This window comes from Ylistrum balloti, unplaced genomic scaffold, assembly GCF_031769215.1.
Source record: "Ylistrum balloti isolate Yb309-2 unplaced genomic scaffold, AGI_CSIRO_Ybal_v1 Utg370876, whole genome shotgun sequence".
In the NCBI taxonomy this organism is placed as follows: domain Eukaryota; kingdom Metazoa; phylum Mollusca; class Bivalvia; order Pectinida; family Pectinidae; genus Ylistrum; species Ylistrum balloti.
In genome coordinates this window covers 105522-133283 of record NW_026782500.1, presented here as the reverse complement: position 1 = coordinate 133283, position 27762 = coordinate 105522, and the positions used below count along the sequence as shown (strand labels likewise).

General features: G+C 37.6%; 1 protein-coding gene across 1 annotated transcript; it reads right to left on the bottom strand.

Annotated features, from left to right (window-relative positions):
* LOC132559218 (glycosyltransferase family 92 protein F13G3.3-like) lies at window positions 1–27224 on the bottom strand. The gene is made up of 2 exons (XM_060223839.1): window positions 26653–27224; window positions 1–1029 (listed from the first exon to the last, which is right to left on the bottom strand). Exons 1-2 carry the CDS (start codon window positions 27222–27224, stop codon window positions 93–95), a joined length of 1509 nt encoding a protein of 502 aa, XP_060079822.1. The 3' UTR covers window positions 1–92.
* Between the last annotated feature and the right edge of the window lie 538 nt (window positions 27225–27762).

Here is a 27762-nt window from a genome sequence, read left to right as displayed (position 1 = left end):
TCAATAACATTCGATTTGTGTGACGATAACAATAAAGTAACAACGTACAAAAATAGACAATTTCCTTAAACGACACTTCAAAACAAAATGGTTCAGTACCCCAGCGGGCCTAAATCTACGTCCTTCAGAACCGTCCACACGTTTTTCATTCGTCCTAGTAGTTCATCCTTGTATTGAAGTGCTATTAAGTCATCTTCACGTCTGATTTTATCACGGGGATTTTCCCAGTCTCTATAATGATGAATGAGCGCTACATCCGGAGGAACGTTTAGTAAACTAGACCCCGATCTCTCCTTCCAAACATTATGTATTCCAACTGTATCAACTTTTCTTGGGTTAAGAATGTATTTTGAGCGCTGCCGTAGACCAAATATCTTTGCTTCTCTCATAGTTTTCAAAAGTATAGTCGATTTGAACTTTTTAGCAAGATCTTTACCAGGAAATTGTTCTTCTGTGTCGTTCCAATCTTTGCGAAAGAATGTATTTCTAAACATGTACACATTACGAGGCGCTAATGACTCAATCATATCATTCCAATTGCTATGTTTGTAAGGAAAAATAAACTCATCTAGATCCTGATAAACTAAAAACTTACTTCTATATCGATTTCTATATAAACAATCATTTAAAGCACCAAGTTGTCCGAAATAATGGATTTCTGTCGTATGACCTTTGACCTTAGGCCACACGTCAACCTTCATCGGGAGGTGCCATTGCACGACCTCCACTAATCCTTTATCGATGTAATATTGTAACACTCTGTCTACATTGACATGCGTACTGTAATTATAAAACACAAAATGGTCGGCTCCCAATATCCGGTTCATCTCGATCATTTCTACTAATTCGTAGGCCTTACTATACCGGAAGTTGAGGGGCGTGACACAAACGGTGAACAGCCATTTTTGATCTTCCGGGTACTGAATTGGTAAGAAGTTGGACGGGTTCTCGCAGCGTTTGGTTGTTAGAGAAACTCCTGCTGGTTTCAGATTGAAAGGCACATTACACGTGAAATAGGCCGCAGCGTATCTACAAAACAAAACAACATTGATTAATCATAAAATCGGCAGGATTATGTGAATGATACACTACATACTTATATATATATATATATATATATATATATATATATCATACACTACTGTTGGCTGTGTGTGATACACTACATAATTATATATAAATATTATACACTGCTGTTGGCTGTGTGTGATACACTACATAATTATATATATAAAATTATGTAGTGTATAATATATATATATATATATATATATATATATATATATAATTATGTAGTGTATAATATATATATATATAATTATGTAGTGTATATATATATATACACTACTGTTGGCTGTATGTGATACACTACATAATTATACATAAAGTTTACACTGCTCTTGGTGGTGAACGAACAGTGTGGTAGGAGTACGATAAGATCAAGGACATGTTTCACAAGGAAACAAGTAATGATAGAAGAGGTTATTTAACAACAAACATATGAATACAACTAGCGTCACACATTTCAATATTTCCCCAGCCCAAAATGCATTACGAGTCTGGGCTTCACAAAAGAAATGTTAGGAAATCACATATAATATACAGAGTTAGTCTAGTTTACTAGTACCACGTATTAATACCACATTGAACATGTTGCTATTAGATAAGGAAGCATTACAAACGTGAGGACAATGATATATATGTGTGTGTGCGCGCGCGTTCGTGCGTGCTTGTGTGTATGTGTGTGTGCGCGCGCTTGTGTGTGTATGTCACCCTGGTAAACACTAGCCCCAATATACTGCTCGGCTAGAAAGAACTTCTCTTCAGCTCGATCGGTTGAGCGTCAGTCAATTAAACCAGAAGTTCGGAGTTCGAATCCTAGCGGAGGCACTGAATTAAGTAATGACCTCTGTTACACACACACACTCAGCACACACACATTCAATTAAATATATAAAGAGAATACATGCATTCTATTTATCCTACAACATGACTGAGAATCAGACTATTGAAACTTAAACAGTTTTGTTATTCAATCTGTGTTTACCTCACATTGACGTTACGCTGAATTTGGTCTGATGACGGACGCCAAAATAATTGTTCCACGCGAACACATAATTCCAAACTTCGTGGAATATTACAGCGATTTTTACGATTTTTCATACATCAACTTGTTCATTGCAACATGTAAAATCGCTTATCTCAACAACTATTTGTATTTCTAAATTTAATATTTATGTAAATTAATATAGTAATTCTATCGAATTAAGGCACGTGCTATAATATAGCAGTTTTCCGTCATTGCAAAAATATATGTGGCAGGTGTATTCTGACAACGGCAGTGCCAGTTGCTGGATAAATATCTATGTATATGTATGTATATATTTATATATTCAAATGAAATACAATTAGCCAACAGTTTTATTGTCGTTTTGAGACGTAGTGGTTAGCGCTGAAGATATTCCCCCTGGACACAATAACTGTAGATTGCATGCAGGAAAATGCGAATTTCTTTCAGAATACAAATTTCCATTTCCACATGTTAAACCACGAAATAAAATGGGAGATAAATACCAAGCAGGCATTAAAATATCGGTGTCCATATATAAATGACACGATAAACGTCAAGAAATCTGTTATTTGTGTGGAAATACGGTCTGTATCGATTAAAACCCACACATCTACGAAGAATGCCTGGTGATATACCAAACCTTACATTAATACGTTCATATACATACATCAATGACGTCATGCTTGCTACCTTGATATAGAAGGAATTAAGGTTAGATTTAAAATCGTCTACAATATCGGACCCGAAAAAGTGGTTCTTAAACACTAACAGAAGAGTTTTCGGTACTTAGTAGTATCTGACGGATTTGTATTGTATGTTATCACGATAAAAGCTGTGACTGATGTGCTCAGTGTCTGTCATGTAAGCTCAAAAATATTGATGTTCAAATACTATCCAGTACATGAAAAATAAAACACGTGAACACTTCAAAAGGGTTTCATTCGTGCAATCTCACTGTACCACACACACCCTTCAAATGTTGATAATACCACAGTAAACTGTTATACTTATAATTCAAACCTAGTGTTTCTATTGTCTCCACATATACCAAGCAATGGATATAAGATCTGACTGCACATCGATGTCTATTGGTTAAAAGAGCTGGCTCAGCTGAATATTTCTGTATAGTGTTTTATTCCATGTGTTTTGACTAGGTTACTATAACAAATGCCCTAAACGAATGCTGATCAGCAGCTGTAGCTGGAATGTTGAATTGATATTATGGCTAATCAATGATCAAATCTTCTATTTTCTATTGAAAAAATTGATAACGAGTGCTTCTCTTGTTTTCACGTTCAGAATTTTTCAGTTTTCTGTGTTAACAATATGAGTATTTCGTTGACCATTGGTCTATTCCAACTAACTTTTGAACAATCTGAATTGTAATCAAGATCGAGTGCTAACTCTGAAGTTATACCCCCACACCATCTAATCACTATATATCACAAGTTATTTATTATCTGTATACATCAAGTCACCATAAATTGTCCGTGAAATGTTTGTTGAAATTGATGACCTTGCCCTTTTGGTTACTGTTTGTACGTCATGAGAAAGTAACCACACGGCTGATTGTGTAAGCCGTCTTTTCAGTCTGTTCCCTCGTGAAAAACAGATTTATCTTCACCTACCAAACACGGGAATGCATTTGTGAGGTGTGGAATAAAGTGTTATCACCAATATTTGGGTTACTACATTTTACAGGGAAGCTATTCGCATACTCTACACAAACACAAGGTCAGTAGACAAGGTATATATAGAATTGGAGGGCACTCCTCCTTGTCTGTCTACGTCAAAAAAGGATTCCTGCATTGTACACACACAAGGAAAAACAAAACACACTCTATTTCTCCTCTACTGTTTTATGATTTACAATTCTATGTAAGTTTACACTTTCAATACATTATAAATTCAGGATTTCAAATTAATAATAAACAATAAATAAGAAGTACTTCCGATAGTCTCTAAAGGATTCATATCAAACATTCTTACTATCAAACTTATTTTTGTGTATAATTGTCAATTAAAGGTGAAAGACGTTGTTGTGCCACTATAATGACCGGGTCTAATTTGTGCAGTTGTCATATCTACCCTAGGTGTATCTTACAATTTCTAAATTCAAATTTTATTTACAACAATTGTGAAGTAAGCTTTTCCATCCGACATTAATCACTCTTGTTGGCTCGGATGGTTTAACAGAAAGACACACAATCATATATATATATACACACTGTATATGTTATTATTACAGCAAGTTTGATTTCTGCTTGTAAGTTTGAACAGTTCCAAACAAAATATTGAAATTGAGAACTTGTACTAGAGTACTTTATAGCTTGATGCCGGTATAAAGTTTTGAGTACCGGGTAATTACTGTGAACGGTTTAAGAGATTTGGTCTGAAGAAAAAACTGAAATTTGTGATTAGGGCTATATGTTTCCATGATAACAGAAAAAAACTAGGACAATAACATAGTATATACAGAAAATTCTGACGAGTTGAGCGAAATGGTTTTGAAGTTGTAGCCCTGAATGGAAAGTAAACACTTATTTTGTATTTTGTGATTTTTCACTACGTTTCCATGGAAACAGAAAAAAATATAAGAAATGAAATGTCGTCAATAGCAAAGAAACTAACGTAATAATATACCCAGCAAATTTTGAGAAGTTGGGTTGAACGGTTATGAAGTTATAGCCCGGAACATTTCGGGGTGTGTGTGGGGGGGGGGGGGGGGGGGGGGGTTGGTAATTAAACTGTATCATACAGCTATTTAGCCTGTCTTGGAATCGTCAGCCATAGGAGGCGCCTGAGGAAAAACGAAAACTCATATCCTACAACCAATGGTAGAAACTTATTAGGTTTACACTAATAACTTACCGTAAACTTCAGACAAAAAATATCAGATCGTGTATAAAGCATCAACGTTATAGAAAACATTGTATGCCTTTGGTATCGGGTTATTTGACAAACACTGCACTAGCAATCTACACAATGATAAAAAGTCCCTTTCCCGAACGACTGTATCCAGCTCTAATTTACAATATACAAGATAAAAGATTGTTATGCTGTTTACACCTGAATTTCCACGTGGTACACCTAGAACTATATATAGTGTAATATACGTCCGCGTGCGTTACGCCTTTAAGCGGATCAGATGCAAGTAATCAGTGTATATAGATATACTTTACGCCAACAGAAAACTCATCTCTAATGTAGTAATAACAGAACTGTTGGCCTATACATGTGATTATACAATGGTATCTATATATGATAACCGACAAGTTTATTATTTTTTATGTAGTCAGGAATTTACACCGGTTGTTCATGTGTTAGTCAATTTGGAAAGTAATGCAATGTGGTATATCAAGATATGAAAAGTATATATATAAACTAGGTATTATACCCGGCAGATTCGGACAAGGAAATGTAATTCGTCTCATTACAGGTGCATGTCACATAGTTATCGATTGATCACGTCACCGTATCGATCAATATTAATATATCTACCTGAGTGAAGTAATTACCTGTGCATTGGGATTTTAGGACCAAATCTGTCATTTCTGTGTACTTAACAATCGGTATATACTGGTATCGGACCAGTACTTCTCCAACCATTGTAACTCGTGTTTGATAAAATGAATCTTCGTTAGCTGAATTAATAAGTTATATTTCCTGTGAAATATAAATGATTTTATGTATTCATTGAGTTAAAATACCGTGAATCAATAGATACCTGTTGTAACTGTAGACATGTAGATTTACTGTACCCTGTTCAAGACGTGTCTAAGCGTACTGTAGAACGTATTACATTAGTCAGAGTAGACAACAGAAACTCCAAGCTTCGTGATTTTACAGATAACCGTGAATGAAAGAAAGATGTAAAGTTCGCATTTATGACACAGGTAACATTGAAAACACGGAAAGAACTTCTAGGCTTTGTGCCGTCTTTAGAACGCCAGTCTTTTATAACGTCCTTTTAAACAGTGTTAGTATACGACTCCCCAACAACACTGTAAATAAGCATAAATAACCCACCGACCTTTCCTTTCTAAGCCAGTCCAAGATCGACATTATATTTTATCCTTTTCACGGTGATCCGAGATTTCACTGTTATGTTCTGCATTAATTACAATCATGATGGGATAAATGTCAACAGAGTTTATCTAATCTTTTATCTAAACAGGTAGCCTTATTACGGTTAAAGTTTGTTGACATAAGTAGATTTCATGTTATTGGTGAACCGTAATACAAAGTCTATAACACAGCAGGCCCTTTCACAGAGTACAGAAAGGATGTCAAACGACCGCAGGGAATACTCCGAAAATAAATAAACTGTTCACCAAGACGCTAGCCCACTCCACGGCCCCGTGTGCAATAGTGTCGGATGATAACCGAACACGTTACGATAACAGTTTGACTTTTTATTCAGCTGAAATGTTCCTATGTCGACGTTTTACGATCCTTCCCGTTCTGTCTCACCTTGTTTACGTGTCATATGCCTGCTATACGTCCCCGAAGTTTTCAGAGTTTATAAACATTGTAATACTCTTTGACCTTCACCCACACATCTCTTATCGGGTCAACGTGGACATAAAAAAATGTTTAATTGAATTCATGATCATGCTAAATAAACCCACACAGATCCTTTAATAACTAAATCCCACGAGATTTGGTTGAGGTGCGTGACTTAGCAGGAACTATCATCCTTGAGTTGCTATGTAACCTAAAATTCATGACTGTACATATGTTTCGTCAACGTAAGGCTATCTCATCCCTATTACCAGCCCTGATAACTTAAACGAAAAAAATACTTAACACACAAAAAACTGGAAACGATTGCTACAATTCCACGATGGTACCGTCGACTATTTACGTGCTCGCCGTTAAACGTACTGATTTGGTAGTCTCGGCTGATTGAAAATGCATATTTTATGTGAACATCAAATCTAAATGCTGATGTCTTTTACCTTAGGTTACGATGCTCGTTGATCAGAACTGTTTTCGTGAGAGTTGTTAGTACCGTTGAATCTCTATGACTGAACCAAAACTGACAATATAGCCTCCCGCTTGCCATTCGGCTCTTTTTGAGGCCTAACATCCAAATCCTGGTCTTACTCTTTGGGAAATCGATATCCGGACCAGTGTAAAAGGCAGAAAAGTACCAAATGCCACTCGGCCTTTCTGTGTTTATCCGAAGAAATGTTTGCTGTTGCAATGACGTCATGACTAATCCGTCCATGTTTTCACATTCATACAAATTATATGTTACTAACTGTATGTAATGCACGAAGCTGCTGATTAAATATCCAATGAAATACACACACAGCACTGTCACAACCAACTTCAACAAACGCGTTCTGTTCATGATTCTGTAATTCAATGACCGCCATTCGATCATCTGATCATTTAAATAGTCCACAATCACCAACACATTGTGTATAAGTTAGGCACATAAGTTAATATTTGACATGTCTGAGTGTCATCCGGAATTCCTCGGGCTTTTATTTCAAATTAGATACTGACTATTCCGCAGTGACATTTAATCTGGTCGACAGAGTGTGTGTGATGTGTTAGGGTGTGTTTGGACACCGTATTCCGTGTGGAACCGTTATATTATATAGTATATAACACACCTGTACACATAGCCATGTTGATTAAAGTCTCCTACCCCTATACGTACCAGCAGACCATGAATCAATGTATTGTTATATCGAACAACCATACTTGTATGTAACGGGGTATTCGAGTGCCAACATTTTGTTTTTGAAAACAATGGCAAGGCAATTATATACCGTTTCATATAAACTGGCATTTTCTTACCTGGATTGTTACCTGAGATTTACCTGTGTTTCTCACTACCTTTCTTCACATGGTTGAGATATTAAACTAAATATACAAATCATATTTGATTAAAATACACTGAATCATTAAGCTTGACTTCATTCAGCGTTAAAACATAAATATGTATATAAATAAAAGTATTATGTAGGATGATTTAGCACTACACCCTAATATATTTCTGAAATCATTATCACACGAAGAGAAACGTTCTTGTAATAGAACTTAAAAATAAAGTGTCTAAAATACAAAATAGAGTATTTGAAATTTAAAAAAATATATATACCCGAAATAGAACTAGGGTTTTGAAATAAAGAGAAAAAGTATGTCATTATTGGTTAATAAAATGTCACAGTTCTGTTAATTGGTATCAAATCTACACTGTTATCGATGAGAAATGTTTAATAGTTATTTCAGTTCCATTTAATTTCATTAACTTATGGTCTAAGGACCCACCAATACATTATGTGTACACAAACGCAATGTACAATGTATATGTGAATATAGGCAATGATCTAAAATGTTAGATAATTTAAATATTTGTTATCTAAACTTTAAAAAATAATCAATATTACATTGAATATGAAGTAGGGTTAGTCATACTTAATAATGTTATATAGAACAAAATTATTCAAAAGGTGACTGTTGTTTAAATATATCCTTTGAATATTCATATGTAAAAAGAAGTATCATGAACATAAACATTGAAAAAAATACTAGTGATATCATTTTCTGAGTGCCAACAAATGAGGTTTTACAGGTAAATTTACCTGTTAGAACTGGTACTACGTTAAGGTGGAAAAAGACTATAATCACTATCAAACACACTTCCCGGTAGGGGGTTAAAAAATGGTGGCACTCAGAGATACACTCTGTGTAACTTATATAGGAACATTTTTTATATTACAAAATGGTCAATGACGCCGAAACAAGGAACATTGATTGTAAAGTATGAAATGTATATTTACCGATACTATAATAGGGTACTAGTATTGATGCTGAACTGATGGTGGCGTCACCAATAGAACTACTCAAGTGCCTGCTATCGTTGATACAAAATCGATAAATGCTATTGGGAATATAGAAATTGTATACAATCAATTCCGATCGAACACACTTCATACAAATATAGAACAGCGTGAGACGTCCGAAACAGAACTAGGATCGGTCCGGACGTCCTTGACTTCTCAGTGAATAATATGTGAGGCATTTTTTTTGACATTGTATTGCCCGCCCGACAACCGCTTTCATTCAATATCGTAATCGATGAATTAAAACGATAATGTTAGTAAATGGTCTCACGTCTATTGACACGAAGCTTAACACCATTGTTTGCTTACAGGGTATTTCTGTCTCTGATATAGAATAGGTTTTCAAAAAAATCAGATATGTTAATATAAACCGCATTATTTCGAGCAAAATTTTTTTTAAAAAAAAAAGTTTTATCAACACACAATGTTGGAAAAATCACTGTATTTGAATCGAAATGTAGTTTTTATGCATGTTATTAAATTATAGAAAAATCTCAATTTTTTCTTAAAATATACAAGATAAAATTTACTGTATGGGTACAGTAACAAAGGTAACAAATTGGATGTAGCAGACAGCCAGTATAATGAGGCCATCACTTTACAATTAATAACTTTTCATTAAGGAAAATATTCTAATCGTACAATATATATTCCGTGTATGGTGACTTGTGCTACTGTGGGAAAAGAGACCAAGAGCACACAGTGTTAGTAGGGGCCGCGATAGCTCATGCATGTCGGTGAACTTCGTGTTAGTAGGGACCGCGATTGCTCCTGCATGTTGGTGCTCTTAGCGTTAGTAGGAACCGCGGTAGCTCATGCATGTCGGTGAACTCAGTGTTAGTAGGGACCGCGATAACTCCTGGATGTCGGTGAACTTAGTGTTAGTAGGGGCCGCTATAGCTCATGCATGTCGGTGCACTAAGCGTTAGTAGGAACCGCGTTAACTCATGCATGTCGGTGAACTTAGTGTTGGTAGGGACCGCGGTAGCTCATGCATGTCGGTGAACTTAGTGTTAGTAGGGACCGCGATAGCTCATGGATGTCGGTGCACTCAGTGTTAGTAGGGACCGCGATAACTCATGCATGTCGGTGAACTTAGTGTTAGTAGGGACCGCGATAGCTCATGCATGTCGGTGAACTTAGTGTTAGTAGGGACCGCGATAGCTCATGCATGTCGGTGCATGCAGACATAAAATTGTCTGCCAGATGCAGTTCGTTTTTATCAGAAGGTGAGATCGAGGACCATTTTGTGTTATTTTGGTTGTGTCCTTCAGTTAAACACTTTACACTCAATGTTTTGGATAATATGCAGCGGACCTCCCGCACGATTTTCAAAGAGGTTGGTCTTTGGCTGTTCACTGGGTGATAAACATTTTACAAAGCGCATCGGAATATGTACTAACACTAAAATCGTGTTAAAAACAAATGTGTAATGACGATAAACTGAAGTCGGTGATATTTGATCAGGTCCTGATTGGATATATCTCCAAACTGGCTAGTGTCAGTTACACATAACGGGACCTTGACCTTGTCATAATGATATCAAACCATAACAAAACAAAGGCAAGATAATGCCTTACTATGTTTTACCCTAATTAGATTACAGAGTCTTAAGTCTAAGGCTAATTTTACATGTTAGTACTTTGAACCTGTTTATAGTGTAGGTAATTGATGTAGGGGGATAGTCTACACACGTTTCGTTTCACTTTAGCACATGACTAGCGTTTAATTAAGAGAATCTATGCCCATGTGATATTTTCACTTTCACCGGTAATATATATCTAAAGAGACGTCAGAACTATTTAATGAAATGACGTCATACATTCGCAAATTATACTGTGACGTCACGTTTACCGCTACTGGTAAAGCGTTGAATGCACATAGAAGTGTGAGAAAAAGCAAATGGGTATGGCACAATGTTTCTATGGGTGGGTGGGGGGTGGGGGGTGGGGGGCTTGAGTTGTAAAACCGTATATACACAGATACACAGGGGTATGGCACAATGTTTCTATGGGTGGGTGGGGGGTCGGGGCTTGAGTTGTAAACCGTATATACACAGATAAACAGGCGTATGGCACAATGTTTCTATGGGTGGGTGGGGGGGGGGGGCTTGAGTTGTAAAGCCTAATACACAGATACACTGGGGTATGGCACAATGTTTCTATGGGTGGGGGTTGGGGGGGGGCTTGAGTTGTAAACCGTATATACACAGATAAACAGGGGTATGGCACAATGTTTCTATGGGTGGGGGGGGGGCTTGAGTTGTAAAGCGTATATACACAGATACACAGGGGTATGGCACAATGTTTCTATGGGTGGGTGTGGGGGGGGGCTTGAGTTGTAAAAGCCTAAGACACAGATACACAGGGGTATGGCACAATGTTTCTATGGGTGGGTGGGGGGGGGCTTGAGTTGTAAAGCCTAATACACAGATACACTGGGGTATGGCACAATGTTTCTATGGGTGGGGGTTGGGGGGGCTTGAGTTGTAAACCGTATATACACAGATAAACAGGGGTATGGCACAATGTTTCTATGGGTGGGTGGGGTGGGGGGGGGGGGCTTGAGTTGTAAAGCGTATATACACAGATACACAGGGGTATGGCACAATGTTTCTGAGGGAGGGGCTTGTGTTGTATAGTATACACTGGGAAAAATAACAGTGTTTCTGGGGGAGGGTTATGATTTAGAATTCAACATTACGGTGTCAAGTGAAGTTTTTTTATCAGTGTCTGTGTACTTACTTCTTGTTATGATGTTCTCTAATATCCTGACGTCTAACTTCTTCATAAAAGACATTGCCTTGTAAAATACTCAGAGACAGAGGTATTTTCTTATTTGAAGAGCCGTATAATTGACAAAGAGTCGGATCAAGGCTATTTTTGCGCATGGCAAGGACTATAACTCTCACCACATTCCCCTTTCCTTCGTTATAGAAATAAGCCGAGAATGCAAATGTCTGAGCCTGCACTGTTACATTGTCAACTCGCATGAAGTCATGGTATTTAGTAAGTAATGGACTCCTTGTGTCTTGGGATAACGTCTCGTTTGGTGTCTTTGTAAGACTCTTGTTAAAGCTAACCACGGAATGACTGCTCTCTGCATCTTCTATGTCCTTGGAAATAACGCTTTCGTAACTAAATTGTATGGTCATCAAAAACAGCTGACAAAAACCATACACAAAAAACGTCAGCCATAGAACCAAACTTCCTGGTCTTCGTGTTTTGAATACCATCGTGACGTCATCTGTTCTCGTCGAAAAAAAGTTCAGAAATGAAATGAAACCATTTGAATGACATACATTTTTCAACACTTTCTTTAAATTTCCATTATCAAATGCTGATAAAGTTGACAAACTACATCCCAAAATCTGTAAAAATGAAGTAACCCGAGTCCGTTGTCACTTTCGGCCGATTAAATGTCCAGCGTTAGCAATTACCTGGTACAAGTGATTGACTTTATAGAAATAAATTTCCACAAATGAAACAATATATCACCGCTAAGTATCAACATAAGCCTACACTTTTTAAGTCCGGATACCAGATCTGTTACATGGCAGAAATGCGTCCGCGTTGTCCTCAACTGCATACACGTATAGAACAAGCACTGATAAAATGTGTAACACACTGTACATGTATGTTACCCTGCCCTTTGACGCTATATTCAAACCGAGATATTAAAACTTGGGATGATTAGATCACCAGCTCTGTCCGTTACAAACAATAGAATACAGGCTTCTAATGATTGGCGGGTTTGTTCTGATCAAATCTTTAACCATGAACGGTTTTAATCGACCATGAATTCTTATGATACTGTACGTACTTATAGCTCAAATACACCAACAATGCCTTTCCTCCTATCTCCTAATACCCCTAGACCACCGAATATTGATTCTTGACTAGTTAATGACTTATATCGCAATTCCTTTTAATACATATGACCCACCTTGTTTTAAATAGCCCAACACAGATAAGCATATGCATTAGTTTCCAGGCTTTTTTTTACACGTGTGGTATAATGTTGTCTTCTTTTTCTTCATTCTTTAGATACATGCCAACCGAAATGCAAAATTGTATAGAAGATAACACGATCAAATGTCTTAAGTGAATAACAGAATTCGCATGCTGAACTCAAACGTTTACATTCAGGAATCGTGACCAATGTAAAAAAATGAGGTCAAGGAAACCGGTATTATTGTCACTGAAAAAAGAAATTATCTATCATATCATGATTCTACTGCTACCTTACGTTATTGTAGAGTATTAAAATAAAGATGAGAAAAATGAGTGGGGGCGTTATCCCCAGCAACACACGAAACTTGGGTAACTTTTCTGCTAATATCTATAGTTATTTCAGTGCAAGAGTCAAGAGTCAAAAAACTTTTTTTTAAAATCACATACGGTAAACAATAAAACATGAACACTGTTGTGCTATTATTGTGACAAACATACGTATAATACATTGCATTGTATACATAACAATGATGTGCACTACTTATGTATAATGAAGTAATATCACAGACACAAGGAGTTATCTAGGAGTTATATGATTTTCAATGGGCACTTGTGTATCACACAAGTGTCACAAAAGGAACAATTAAAACACAATCAAAGTGCAATATACATACATGTAAATATAGAAAATTATAAAAATTGACATAATATACACTAATATAGCGTGCATTAAAATTTGACCATCAGGTCAGAGGAATTAAAAAAAACCTAGAAAGCAATATGATAATACACGACATCTTATTGTGCTGCTGATGTGTGATACGTCCGAGTCAGCACCTCCTTAGTCCGCAGGCTTCTGACTTATCCGTGATAACATTTTTGTCTCCTCCATGGAGACAAATAAAAAATTGCGTACAGATATACCTAACGTTTATGAGATTCCATCGGACTAGGCTTACCAAAAATCTCTAAATAATTCATCGTCACATATTTGCAATAATGAGATGATAATCTTATTTGTCCAAACATATTTTGGTTTCAGTTTTCTCTCATGAAACTGTAGAACTACAAAATTACTGAAACTTACCCTCAGCCATGACAGTTACGCGTACTTTGTCGCCGGGTGATTCAGAAGGAAGTGGCTATTAGATTCTAATGTGCCAAAGGGAAACGGATGTGGCAAAAATCCGGCTGTTCAGACTAAGGGTACATTATTTATGGTATTGTCAAATTAGTTTGCGTTTTCAGTTGTAAAACCAAACTAGCAATTATCAACGTAATTCCAGCGATTGACCAGATGCTTTTAGCATCACAAAAAAAACAAAACGAAGTAAAAATCGACAGGATCGCATACAACGCTTCACGTAAAACACTAATTATATTATATATCGTGCAATGTAATATTACTCATTTCAGAAAGAATATTTAACAAAATAATAATATAAAAAAGTCGACAAACCATATCAGTCAAAAAGCGCACCGTATGAAATTGACATCCATCCATCCATCCATCCATCACTCTATCAATCCACCCATCCACCCGCTCATCCATCCATCCATCCATCAATCCACCCACCCACCCACTCATCCATCCATCCATCCATCCATCCATCCACCCACTCATCCATCCATACCCACCCACCCATCCATCCATCCATCCACCCACCCACCAATATCTCAATCCATCCAGCCAGCCAGCCAGCCAGCCAGCCACCCACTCATCCACCCACCCATCCATCCATCCATCCATCCATCCATCCATCCATCCCATCCATCCATCCAACCATCCATCCATCCATCCATCCATCCATCCCATCCATCCATCCAACCAACCATCCATCCTTCCATCCATCCATCCTTGTTACCTGTGCTGTACAGGCCATGGGTCCCGTGAAACTGGAGTCAAGATACGATGCGCAACTAACAAGCATGGAGTATGTCTGACTGGAACTATGTGCTATCACATAACATAAAACATATCAAATTCATGTGTTGTCGTGGTTGATATTGTCGTCATGAGCATCCATAATTTCAAATTGATCTCTGACACGACACCTCAATCGGTGTTTTCTTTTTGGCTTCCATACGACATATACATGTCCAAGGCAATAAATAGGCTTAGCACTCCGGCAGTATCAGTCTGGATTGATCGATGCGTTTTCTATCAGAAATGTGTCATAAAATACTCGACTGGAAATACTCATGATCTGTGTTTCGTGATTTCCCTGACGCGTCGGATCATTAACCGGATGACGGGACCCGAGACAATCCGAAAGCATAGATTATAACATTGACACCTTAAGTTGAGAGAGCAATATTCCGATATCCGGCTCAATGTCACCACACCAAATCAATTGGGTTCTTGCTTTTTAATGTCGAGTGGAATTCAATGTTGATATATATATATATGTGATGGGTATTTATGCATACAAAACACATTGAGGCTTGGATGGAGGGTAGGGTTTTCGATTTATTTTAACTATTGTCACTATCCCACGCTGCCATGCGCAAACCATTCTCTCGAGTCAAACTATTGTTTCGGTGGATTATAAAACATAACTGGCATTACCAAGAAGGTTGTGTACATGACGTAAATGAATGCCACATTGGTGGCGAGTAATACAGTCCTTCCGACATTACTGAACCCAGCTTTATATCATGATAATAGCAATGGTGCTGGGAAACCAACCCAGGTTACTTTCTCATAAGCAATATGATGAAAGCTATTGTTTGCCGACATGTAGTCTAATATTCTACTATAGTAATATGTATATTTCAGTATATCTACATTTTTTGTACAGTTACCAACATGCCTCAGACTTCTTAGTCACTAAATATAGATGAATATATGTTATCATAATTGCATTCCAAATTAAATTTCCTATTTGCTATTGTATACTGGCTAAGTAATCATGCTTGGAAATATTGATATACAGTAATACAAGAAGAGCGCCGGTTGAAGGACACTAACGCTGCTGTAATACCTCTTTCACTCGTTCTATCGGGACGTGGTCGATCACAACGCACAGTAATTAATACTATGATACGAGAGGATGTGCATTAGGTATAACTTTTTTTTTTTTAAATTATCAGTTTTAAATTAATTAACGTTTTGATGTCAAAACAATATGGATTAACTTATAAAATCATACAGCTAGATATGACATTTTCAAAATATCGCGACAATAAAGCAGCCTTCTATACATAAGGGTCGACTGCATTCCCGTCAGCTATTAGAATTCCGGCACGTGGAGGCAATACAATAGATAACTGATTAATGACCCGGTACATTTTAACAACTCCCTTGATTAGTATTAGGCGGAGAAATCAACACCAAGAGACAATAGGAAGCTGGTGATTCCTAAAGGCCTAGGAGGAAGAACGGTAGTATAATCTTCAAACTGTAGTCACTATTTCATTATCATTTGGTACCACTATAATCATAACCAATGTTTGGTATCACTATAATCATGACCATATTTGGTATCATTAGAATCATGACCATATTTGGTATTATTAGAATCATGACCCATGTTTGGTACCAATAGAATCATGACCACTATTTGGTACCACTCTAATCATGACCAATATTTGGTACCACTAGAATCATGACCAATATTTGGTACCACTAGAATCATCACCAATATTCGGTACCACTAGAATCACCACCAATATTTGGTACCACTAGAATAAGGATTAATATTTGGTACCACTAGAATCATGACCAATGTTTGGTACCACTAGAATCACCACCAATATTTGGTACCACTAGAATCATGACCAATGTTTGGTACCACTAGAATCATGACCAATGTTTGGTACCACTAGAATCATGACCAATATTTGGTACCACTAGAATCATCACCAATATTTGGTACCACTAGAATCATGACCAATGTTTGGTACCACTAGAATCACCACCAATATTTGGTACCACTAGAATCATGACCAATATTTGGTACCACTAGAATAAGGATTAATATTTGGTACCACTAGAATCATGACCAATGTTTGGTACAACTAGAATCATCACCAATATTTGGTACCACTAGTATCATCACCAATAGTTGGTACCACAAGAATCATGACCAATATTTTGAACCATTAGAATCATGACCATATTTGGTACCACTAGAATCATGACCAATATTTGGTACGACTAAAACCGTGATCAATTTTTGTGTTAACAAACATCATTCCTCACTGTATTTGTAACTTAATCAAGTCATGCGAAAGGTTTTCACCATGTTTCCCTGTAACCTGAAAAATCTGGACCTGCCGTCATGATTCTTTGTAACCTGGACAGACCTGCATGGAACTGCCGTCATGTCTCTCTGTAACCTGGATAGACCAGCATGGACCAGCCGTCATGTCTCTCTGTAACCTGGACAGACCAGCATATGGACCTGCCGTCATGTCTCTCTATAACCTGGACGGACCAGCATGGACCTGCCGTCATGTCTCTCTGTAACCTGGACAGACCAGCATGGACCAGCCGCCATGTCTCTCTATAACCAGGACAGACCAGCATGGACCTGCCGTCATGTCTCTCTGTAACCTGGACAGACCAGCATGGACCAGCCGCCATGTCTCTCTATAACCTGGACAGACCAGCATGGACCAGCCGTCATGTCTCTCTATAACCTGGACAGACCAGCATGGACCAGCCGTCATATATCTATGTAACCTGGACAGACCAGCATATGGACCTGCCATCATTTCTCTCTGTAACCTGGACAGACCAGCATGCACCAGCCGTCATGTCTCTCTATAACCTGGACAGACCAGCATGGACCAGCCGTCATGTCTCTCTGTAACCTGGACAGACCAGCATGGACCAGCCGTCATGTCTCTCTGTAACCTGGACAGACCAGCATGGACCAGCCGTCATGTCTCTCTGTAACCTGAACAGACCAGCATGGACCTGCCGTCATGTCTCTCTATAACCTGGACAGACCAGCATGGACCTGCCGTCATGTCTCTCTGTAACCTTGACAGACCAGCATGGACCTGCCGTTATGTCTCTCTGTAACCTGGACAGACCAGCATGGACCTGCCGTCATGTCTCTCTGTAACCAGGACAGACCAGCATGGACCAGCCGTCATGTCTCTCTGTAACCAGGACAGACCAGCATGGACCAGCCGTCATGTCTCTCTATAACCTGAAAAGCCAGCATGGACCTGCTGTCATGTCTGTCTATAACCTGAAAAGCCAGCATGGACCTGCTGTCATGTCTGTCTATAACCTGGACAGAACACCTTTGCCATCTTCTTTCCCTCTGTGTTTCATCATTAAAGTTAACACATACAATACACCCTATTGATAATTCAGGATAACACATTCATGAATATAAAACAAAAGTACGTGTAGAAAATTGACCTTGTGAACCATTTTTTAACACTGTATGTCAAATACCAACAAACAACAACAAATAAATGTACTGCTTGTTGGTGAACGTTTTAATGGAATCGACTCACCGGTGTGCTTATATTAGACTCAAATATTTATAACGTAATTATAAGCATATTTCCGTTCTATATAATGAAATATTAACTGGATGTGTACATCAATATGTTCAAACGAACTCAATCGAAATAGAATTAGATTTCTCATTTCATTCCATGACACCAATGTCTGTGGTAACGCGATCGGAATCATTGTTCCGATAACATTCTAAATCAGCTGAGGTCATTCATTATTCATTCAAACTAATTGCTTCTTTTCCCAGGCGTTTTGATGGAAAGAAAAAGAACGAAGGATCATCCATTAAGCGCGTCTTTTTATGAAAACTATTGATTTAAGTAGATGAGGTGAAAGGGGGTTAAAAGACAATTTGGCGTCATTTTATACGGGACAGATAGCATGGAGGAATTAAAACTTGTCCTGACTCGGTAAAGATCATTAGATTTCCAAGCATGGACGACGGTATATTGACTTCGGTGGTCAGAGGGCGCAGTGGTAACGCACTTGCCTTTCACCTATCCGTCCGGGGTTCGACTCCTGGAACGGACATAAAAAGATAAAGGGTCACCTGTCCGACCACGTGGGTTTTTCCCCCGGGTACTCCGTTTTCCTCCCATAATAAGACCCCTCGTGAGCTAACACTCGGGCCATCGAGAGTGATTAATGTAATTTGCTATAACCTGTTTCGGAATCATTGTCAAATAAATTGAAGCTTATATAAGTTTGATAAGTTTATATTGATATATTGACGTTACTATCAACAACCGTTCGGGCACCCTCGGGTGTTTCCAAAGTGCGTAACATCTAATGTGAAAGTTACATTTGATAGGTCTATATACATATACTTCCTTGTCATTTCCTTCGCGTTCTACACATCTAAGTGGCAAGAAAAAAGATTTCCACACAGGATATATAGAGTATTGATTGCATTTATCGGTAAAATATCTTTACAAGCGATGTCACATGGACGTACTACTCACCTCTTCCCCCATTTTTGTTTTGATTCTGATCGCCTCTGAACGTATCACGTGACTTTTCCTCATCAATATTCATATCCTGGTGTTGATTAATGAGACTAATTCTGGCACTGATATCTCCGGTACCATTTCAATTTCAAGTTCGAAACTTTATACAAGCCTTTATTTATATATTATCTATTAGTATACAACAACATTTCCAGTCAATAAAATATGAAAAATATCTATAACGGAGTGGGTCTGGCTCGGATATCGGATGGTTAGTTGGTTGTAGTGTTGGAGTATTAAACAGATGTATTGATATTAATTCAGAATTTAGCAGGATTTGATGGTAAAACACTGGTAAACAGTTGGTTATTTGAGTAATTGAGAGAATAACATGTTTTATGGTTATATTTTGTCAATCCATTTTTTTTTTTTTTTTTGTTCTCGTCGGAATCAATAAGCTTTACCCGGAGATTCATTATATGCCACGATAGTAGGCCAGCCCTACTGTGTAAACATCAGCCGACGTCTAATACATTGTAACAAATTTGTTTATAACTGTTACACTGACATTTGTATAACCCTGACTATTTTATAATCGGCATTTATGGTTGATATTTATTGCATATGTCAACAGAAATTATCCCTCCTTCCGACTTAATAAAGTCACCATGCAAACAAAGTCTTATCAGAGAGGACACTAAATATTGAAATTCTAGCTAAATACTACTATAAACGAGGGTATAAAGAAAGACACTATAAGCCAGTGTGGCTCCTTCAGTTTTATCGATTACACCTGTACAGAGAATGAGATAAGCAGGTGCAAATAGGTTGCATACGTCAGCCTAAAGGGTTGTTAGAGTCTCCCTTTACCCCCACCCGAAGGTCTGTACGTTAACCTGGTTTTATACAGTGTTCTCCCTACATAGTATATGTTCTTCCCGAACGCGATCAGTTCTCTTCATCTAAAGACGTAAAAACGACAGACGATCTGTCACTTTATCAACACATGCAGTACAATTACACTATTGACAAAGAAAACCGAAGACAGTGCAAATGGTACTGTTTCTGTCCGCCACTGGTATATCCGGTCCAGAGATCGAACAAGTAGGCCGGATTCTGGTCGGAATACTATACGAATGCGAGGCTTTCAATAAATATTTGCATAGCAAATACCATTGTTGATGGGGTATGGTTGTGAAACATGTCATTTAGAAAGCAATGGATTTGTAATATAGATCTAGATATGACCTATTTGTTCTGGAATGTCGCATGGTGATGGTTATTGGTCACGTGCAAGCATTACGCTAGATGACATATGACTGACACACAGATCACTGTTTACGTGAACAGCATCTTCCTCTTTTCATTCATGACAATCAAATCAAATCAGCGATCGATCAAGTACAAAAGGTGTTTGATAAAGATACACTCCGGGTGGCACTGCATTCGATCGACAGCATATAGCATAGCCTATAGTTTGAAGTCATTAGCGAACCAGGACAGTTTTAAACAGAATCTCTTTGATACAGAATACACAATTATCTATCTTATACATAGTAAGATTACAACAGGGACATTAGAGCGAATTACTGAATGTAAATTAAAGACAACATTAGATATATAACTTGTAAAGAGGATATGTATGAATGTATAGTGTTCACAATGGGGACGTTTTTACAAGATGTTAATCAAATTCCAAACGTTTATTACCATCTCAACACTAGGATGAGTCTAAACACCATACAAAATACATGTGATTGGTCCATGTATTAATGCATTTGGAGAGGGTATATATCAGAATTACTTTGGTAAATCGTCACGAACGGTTGAAGTGACATTTAACTGATCTGTAAACGTTTTTAGGTTTTCTTTTTCTGTCTCGCACAATGAACAGCCAAGGTCATTTTAATGCACGGTTTCCTTGTATTGTATATGAAAGCTACCGCACTGAACATCATGCGGGAGAGCCATTGTATGGTGTCTATAGTAACGTTCCATGTCCAAATACACAATTAGGGCAGGACAAACAGAAATACTATCCTACCTCCCTGAAATACACAAACTGACTTTTAGTTACAAGACACACTATTTTTGAAAAGTCAAAAAATTATAATAACTACTAAAACAATCGAAATTAAAGTACTCATATTGATTATAGAAAGCCCTTCCATCTGAATAGTTTTGTTGAGGTTGTTGAGTGACGTTTCCACTGGAGAAAACATCGATCCAAGGAAATTCACAAAAGCAAAGACTTGGTTTGTAAAAAAAATCAGATCATGCTAACAATTTCATATGAACAACACTAAAATCACCTATAGGGTAAATCAAGCATTGAAATGCATGACGGCAAATTAACAATATCATATCAATAATTGAAAGCGCGCGCCGGAAACGTCATTGAAGCGATAACAGCTGTCATTATGCAAGGTATTGAAAACTCTATTGTACTTGATTGGATTTAACTCTATCGTACCTGACTCGACTTATAATAAATTATTTATATAGTTCGGAGAGATTCTTTATCAAGGACATGACATTAAATGATATGTTCTTTCTTTTATCAACAATATGTGGAATCGGTTCGGAGGTATTTTCATGTTAACACGTCTAATTCCATGAATGCTAAAAGGGTTGACTGCTTGCATGTTGTCTGAAGCATTATCCACTACAGGAATTCTCGACTCCTGACCATTCATTTGAACTTGTAGCACAAGCAGAGTAAAATAAACAAGCATACTAATCTAAAAAATTCAAATACTCCTATAACCATAGATGTATGATTACGTACGTCAGACCCGAAAAATCAATATTACAAAAGATTGTTCTTTTCTGTTTTTGTCCTCAAAAGGCAGTACAGACGGTATAGCTTAGCTACCTGTGTGATTTTACATATCTCCATTTTCAAATTCTTTTTCGTTTTGTTTCATCGTATTTGCCTACCTCAATCTCTGTTTCGACAAACCCGTCCCCTACTTCATCACATGCAATAATCTTACTACTTTTTTTATTGACGTGATAATTGCATTCGAGTTTCCAGACGCAGGATTCTGTCTAGATTAGCCAGATATAATTCATTGTAACAGATATCTCCCAAATATTGGCATCATTCTGGAAGACTGTAAGTCTATACATGATCAGGCCAATGGAATGATAATATTAGCTAGGTAATTATGGTGTCTTTTCAAACAGAATGTGTTGAAAGGATTTGTTATAATCCGTTTGTGATAACATATGACTTGCCTAAAAAGAGATTATCCCCAGTTTAAATATAGCAAATTAGCCGGTAAATACTTCCACAGAGTGGACACAGGTTTGTAAGATTTGACAGTATACCCGCTCAGAAGGAAACAACTGTAAGTGAAAGTACCTAATAGGAACGCTTGGTCTCGTGTTATCGATTTTGTTTATATATAAATTATTTATATGCGACACTGGATGTGTTGAAAGGACCCTTGACAATAGACAGGCAAGGTTAACAGTAAAAATGCCCATTTCCTGATTGAAAAAAAGCACGCTTTGAACCGCAAACGTGTCTTGGTCTTTTGTGTGTTTTGAATACTTGTTATGTATTACAATGTCTGTAGTGCTTCTTGTGTCGAAGATTTTCACAACAATTCATAGTAGAGTCCTAGCGACCATGAATAGTCTTGTATTCAAAACTTTATGTACAATCTCACAGTTGATAATGGACCTGAATTACTACATATGTAATTAAATTGCTTTTAAAATTCTATATTTTAAAATTTTGATGCAATTCCAGCTCTTTCTTCAATTTGAAGCTGCATTCATACAGTGTATTAACATTTTCTCCTATTGAAAGTAGTGGCAGGTTATAATGAAATAAATTAGACTGAGGACGTGAACAAATCACAAACACGTAACAGTCATGTCATGATTGATTCAGTTAATGTTATTTTTGTTTGACTGTAAATGGAAAATATTCATTAGAACATTGGCTTTGCTGGATAATATCGTAAGTCCCTTGGTTGAAGAGCGATTTGCATCATGTGGTGGTGCACAATGATCTATTTGAAAAAAGATAATGATGACCGAAAATCATCAGAGTTAAAATAACACTACCAATCTAGGTGTAGTGAACAATCATTTGTACTCATTTTCGTTATAAAATGCATCAGACATTAGATGAAATATGTCCTTATTCTTCTCTCGTGTTAATAGAATTAATCTGTAGTCAGAAACCCTCTCCATCAGTGGCGTGATTCCACATCATATGTACTAGTATGCCATGCCAAGTTAAAATGTAGGGTAAGCTCTGATGGAGACGGACAGTTCAACTCGTGTGTATTTATAAAACAATATGAATCCTGAACGTTTTTGACGGAGTTTAACCGCTAGTATACAAGACATGTAGTTAGTTTAAGAAAGCTATTTCCTTGTATGGTACTCGTTATACAAATGATCGGAAAGATCTGTATTCACTTATCGTTACCAGCATTCATTTCCATGTTGATAATTCTACAAATTAATGATTGCTCGAATATAGATTCCGATATACCAATCAACTCATTGCTATATATAGATATGGTATTAGGTTTCGATAGATCCAGTGATCTGACAAGGATTCATCAGATAAGGAAGTGACCTACGCTTTAATCAACACTCGTCGTAAAATATACAGTTAAGTGAGTTGATGTCAATAACGTTTACCTGTAGGACTCTGTAATACCTAAACACACGTGTCTCAACAATAGGTAGGTCATTCCTGGTCACAAGAAACCTGTTGGAATCTGTAATACCTAAACACACATGCCTCAACAATAGGTAGGTCATTCCTGGTCACAAGAAACCTGTTGGAATCTGTAATACCTAAACACACATGCCTCAACAATAGGTAGGTCATTCCTGGTCACAAGAAACCTGTTGGAATCTGTAATACCTAAATACACATGCCTCAACAATAGGTAGGTCATTCATGGTCACAAGAAACCTGTTGGAATCTGTAATACCTAAACACACGTGTCTCAACAATAGGTAGGTCATTCCTGGTCACAAGAAACCTGTTGGAATCTGTAATACCTAAACACACGTGTCTCAACAATAGGTAGGTCATTCCTGGTCACAAGAAACCTGTTGGAATCTGTAATACCTAAACACACATGCCTCAACAATAGGTAGGTCATTCCTGGTCACAAGAAACCTGTTGGAATCTGTAATACCTAAACACACATGCCTCAACAATAGGTAGGTCATTCCTGGTCACAAGAAACCTGTTGGAATCTGTAATACCTAAACACACGTGTCTCAACAATAGGTAGGTCATTCCTGGTCACAAGAAACCTGTTGGAATCTGTAATACCTAAACACACATGCCTCAACAATAGGTAGGTCATTCCTGGTCACAAGAAACCTGTTGGAATCTGTAATACCTAAACACACGTGTCTCAACAATAGGTAGGTCATTCCTGGTCACAAGAAACCTGTTGGAATCTGTAATACCTAAACACACGTGTCTCAACAATAGGTAGGTCATTCCTGGTCACAAGAAACCTGTTGGAATCTGTAATACCTAAACACACATGCCTCAACAATAGGTAGGTCATTCCTGGTCACCAGACATCTGACAAACACTGTTTCTCTCGACTACTTACTTTAATTTTGTTGTTAATTTTTGCAGATTCCTATATTAGGGTTAAAGTTCAAATTCCTATTTACCATCGAAACAGAAATCGACAGAACAACCACTGCATACTTATAAACAGTGAACTAGATGTAGCAGGTAATAATGTTTCTTTTTAGGACATTCTAGACAGGTAAGACAACCAAACTAATCTTGTACAATATGGCCTCAAAGTGACGAAAGTGTTTTGTTTAAATCAATCAGCAACTTGAGTGCTTGGTAACCAGTATTTAGTACCCCTGCTAGGTATAAATATTACATAATATTCTCACTGAATGTGAACTCGAATCATTGTTACTGCTATGAAGGATTCTCGCCATTGACGAAACGTAACAGTTTTCGTAGCATACCTAACTGCGCCCCTCTGTTGGCGGACTTGTTTTTGTTTTCACACCAGGCTGAATTTATGGAAGAGCTTATCAAAACAAGATCACTCAGAACTTGCCAAGTTCGTTTAATTTCACGTTCTGTTTGATTTCTGGCTTGGTTCTTGCTTCTTTCTTTACATATTTTCAGTATTCACACCGAACTCAACGCTGAAGTGAAATTGTACTTTTTACCGATCAAATATATTTGTAAATTGTCGTAGATACATGAACGTAAACTAAGTTTAAGGTGAAGTATTTAAGATTGAACAAAAGACACACAGGTAAATAACACATCTTAATGCAGTTAGATACAGTAGAGCTAAACAATGAATCAAACTGCATCATATACAGCTGTTTCGTCCTTCTAGGACTCGTAAGTGACGCTACATCATACAGCTGTTTCGTCCTTCTAGGACTCGTAAGTGACGTACATCATACAGCTGTTTCGTCCTTCTAGGACTCGTAAGTGACGCTACATCATACAGCTGTTTCGTCCTTCTAGGACTCGTAAGTGACGCTACATCATACAGCTGTTTCGTCCTTCTAGGACTCGTAAGTGACGCTACATCATACAGCTGTTTCGTCCTTCTAGGACTCGTAAGTGACGCTACATCATACAGCTGTTTCGTCCTTCTAGGACTCGTAAGTGACGCTACATCATACAGCTGTTTCGTCCTTCTAGGACTCGTAAGTGACGCTACATCATACAGCTGTTTCGTCCTTCTAGGACTCGTAAGTGACGCTACATCATACAGCTGTTTCGTCCTTCTAGGACTCGTAAGTGATGCTACATCATACAACTGTTTCGTACTTCTAGGACTCGTAAGTGATGTTAAGGGTCTAGGTTTTTGAAGTCTAGGAGAAGACTGAGGAAAATCCAACGTGATCGAAAGGAAGTCAAAATCTAATCGGAGAGATTCACAAGCCCCAGTATTAAATAACTGCAGGGTACGGCAAACCTCACGTGCTAAATTGAAAACAAGCTGTATGTGCATGGCCCGTCAATAACCTAGAGTCTAGCTCAGAGGCCAGATATGGTTCTCTTGAGTGTTATCTGTTACTAACTGACAACCATGTTTGTTATATAATTTTATTCCATTGTTTTATAGTCGGCTGTAAAGTCGATTGCTGACTAGCATTGTTCTGTTAAACTCCGAATTAGAGTAACTAACCATTACCAATCCTAAAAATACAGAAAGACCCTGATCAGCTGTATTAAAGTTCATCCATTTCATTGATAATTCATACCATGAAGATGAATTTTTAGGAATATGAATATTTGTGTGAATATTAGTGGATTTGAAGGGAGATGAAAATTAAATATCTTTACCTTTTACCATGATGCTCATTGATTCTCAAAACGCTCGCTTCTGATGTAGAGATAGGCTGAAACTCATTGGAATCCGCACTCCAGAAAACACACCAAGTCTTTCTCCCCATATTGGTTTGCTTTACAGAAATCACATGGAGAATGCTAGTAATGTTGTCGTTATAGTCAGCAGTTGCTGATATTACATACCCTTTATTCGAGTGACTTATACTTTGAAAATCACCTGAAAGGATATTACGTTTGATCACACTTTGAGGAGGTCTTTTCCCACACGTTCCTTGTGTTGGAATTTCCTCAATCACAGATTTAATCCCACTTTTATTAGAGGAAGTACTTGTATTTGTCAAAATACCTATTTCCATAGCCTGAAGAATATTTCTCACAACTGGTGTAGTCTTTCTGGTGGAATTAACATGGTCTAATTTCCGGTTTCTGTTGATCATATTCTGTCTCGAGAACGATACGGAATCCCGAATTTCATCGTAATGTAGCACGTGTTGTAGTATTAAACAAAATATCCCTGTATGAATCAAAACAGTTCCTGCAAGCAGACGCCGAATTCTCAATTTCATCCCGATAGTGTTATGTATGAGACTTCTGTACCAGGTCTGAGCTTCGCAATTGTCGTCTGCTAACAGCTTTAGTATTGTTGTCGTCTGCTGGTTTCAGAACGGTTCAATATATCACGTGTGGAGGTTTACGTTCACGCGAGAACTCACGACCTGATAAAGACAGTGTGTCACTTAAAATGTACATAAATAAAACTAAACCACAAATCTACGGTCACCTATTTCGCTATTCACGACTAAGCGAAATGGCTACAGTCCGGTGGTACCTTGTAAATATCAATACTACTTCTTCGTGGTCTAGTGATAACAGGGTCCACTTAAAATAGCTTATGGCAACAGGTATATACACTGACCACTTGGTTAAATGAATCTGTTGACGTCATGCATTAATCCGCTTCATTCCTTACCTGGATTTTAGAAAATAACCTTAGTCATTCAACCTGAACATGGAAATATGATTAGCTGACCAGTTAACCTTGTACTGTCCAGTTCTAAACGACTCCAGGCATATGACAGTCATGTATCGATTATCGGATTATTT

Excerpts from the sequence above, each read along its gene's own strand:
- LOC132559218 (XM_060223839.1), bottom strand. The coding sequence starts at position 27,224 with ATGAAATTGAGAATTCGGCGTCTGCTTGCAGGAACTGTTTTGATTCAT. Across the intron at positions 1,030-26,652 it reads AATGAGCATCATGGTAAAAG|ATACGCTGCGGCCTATTTCA; the intron begins GTAAAGATATTT and ends TTTGTTTTGTAG.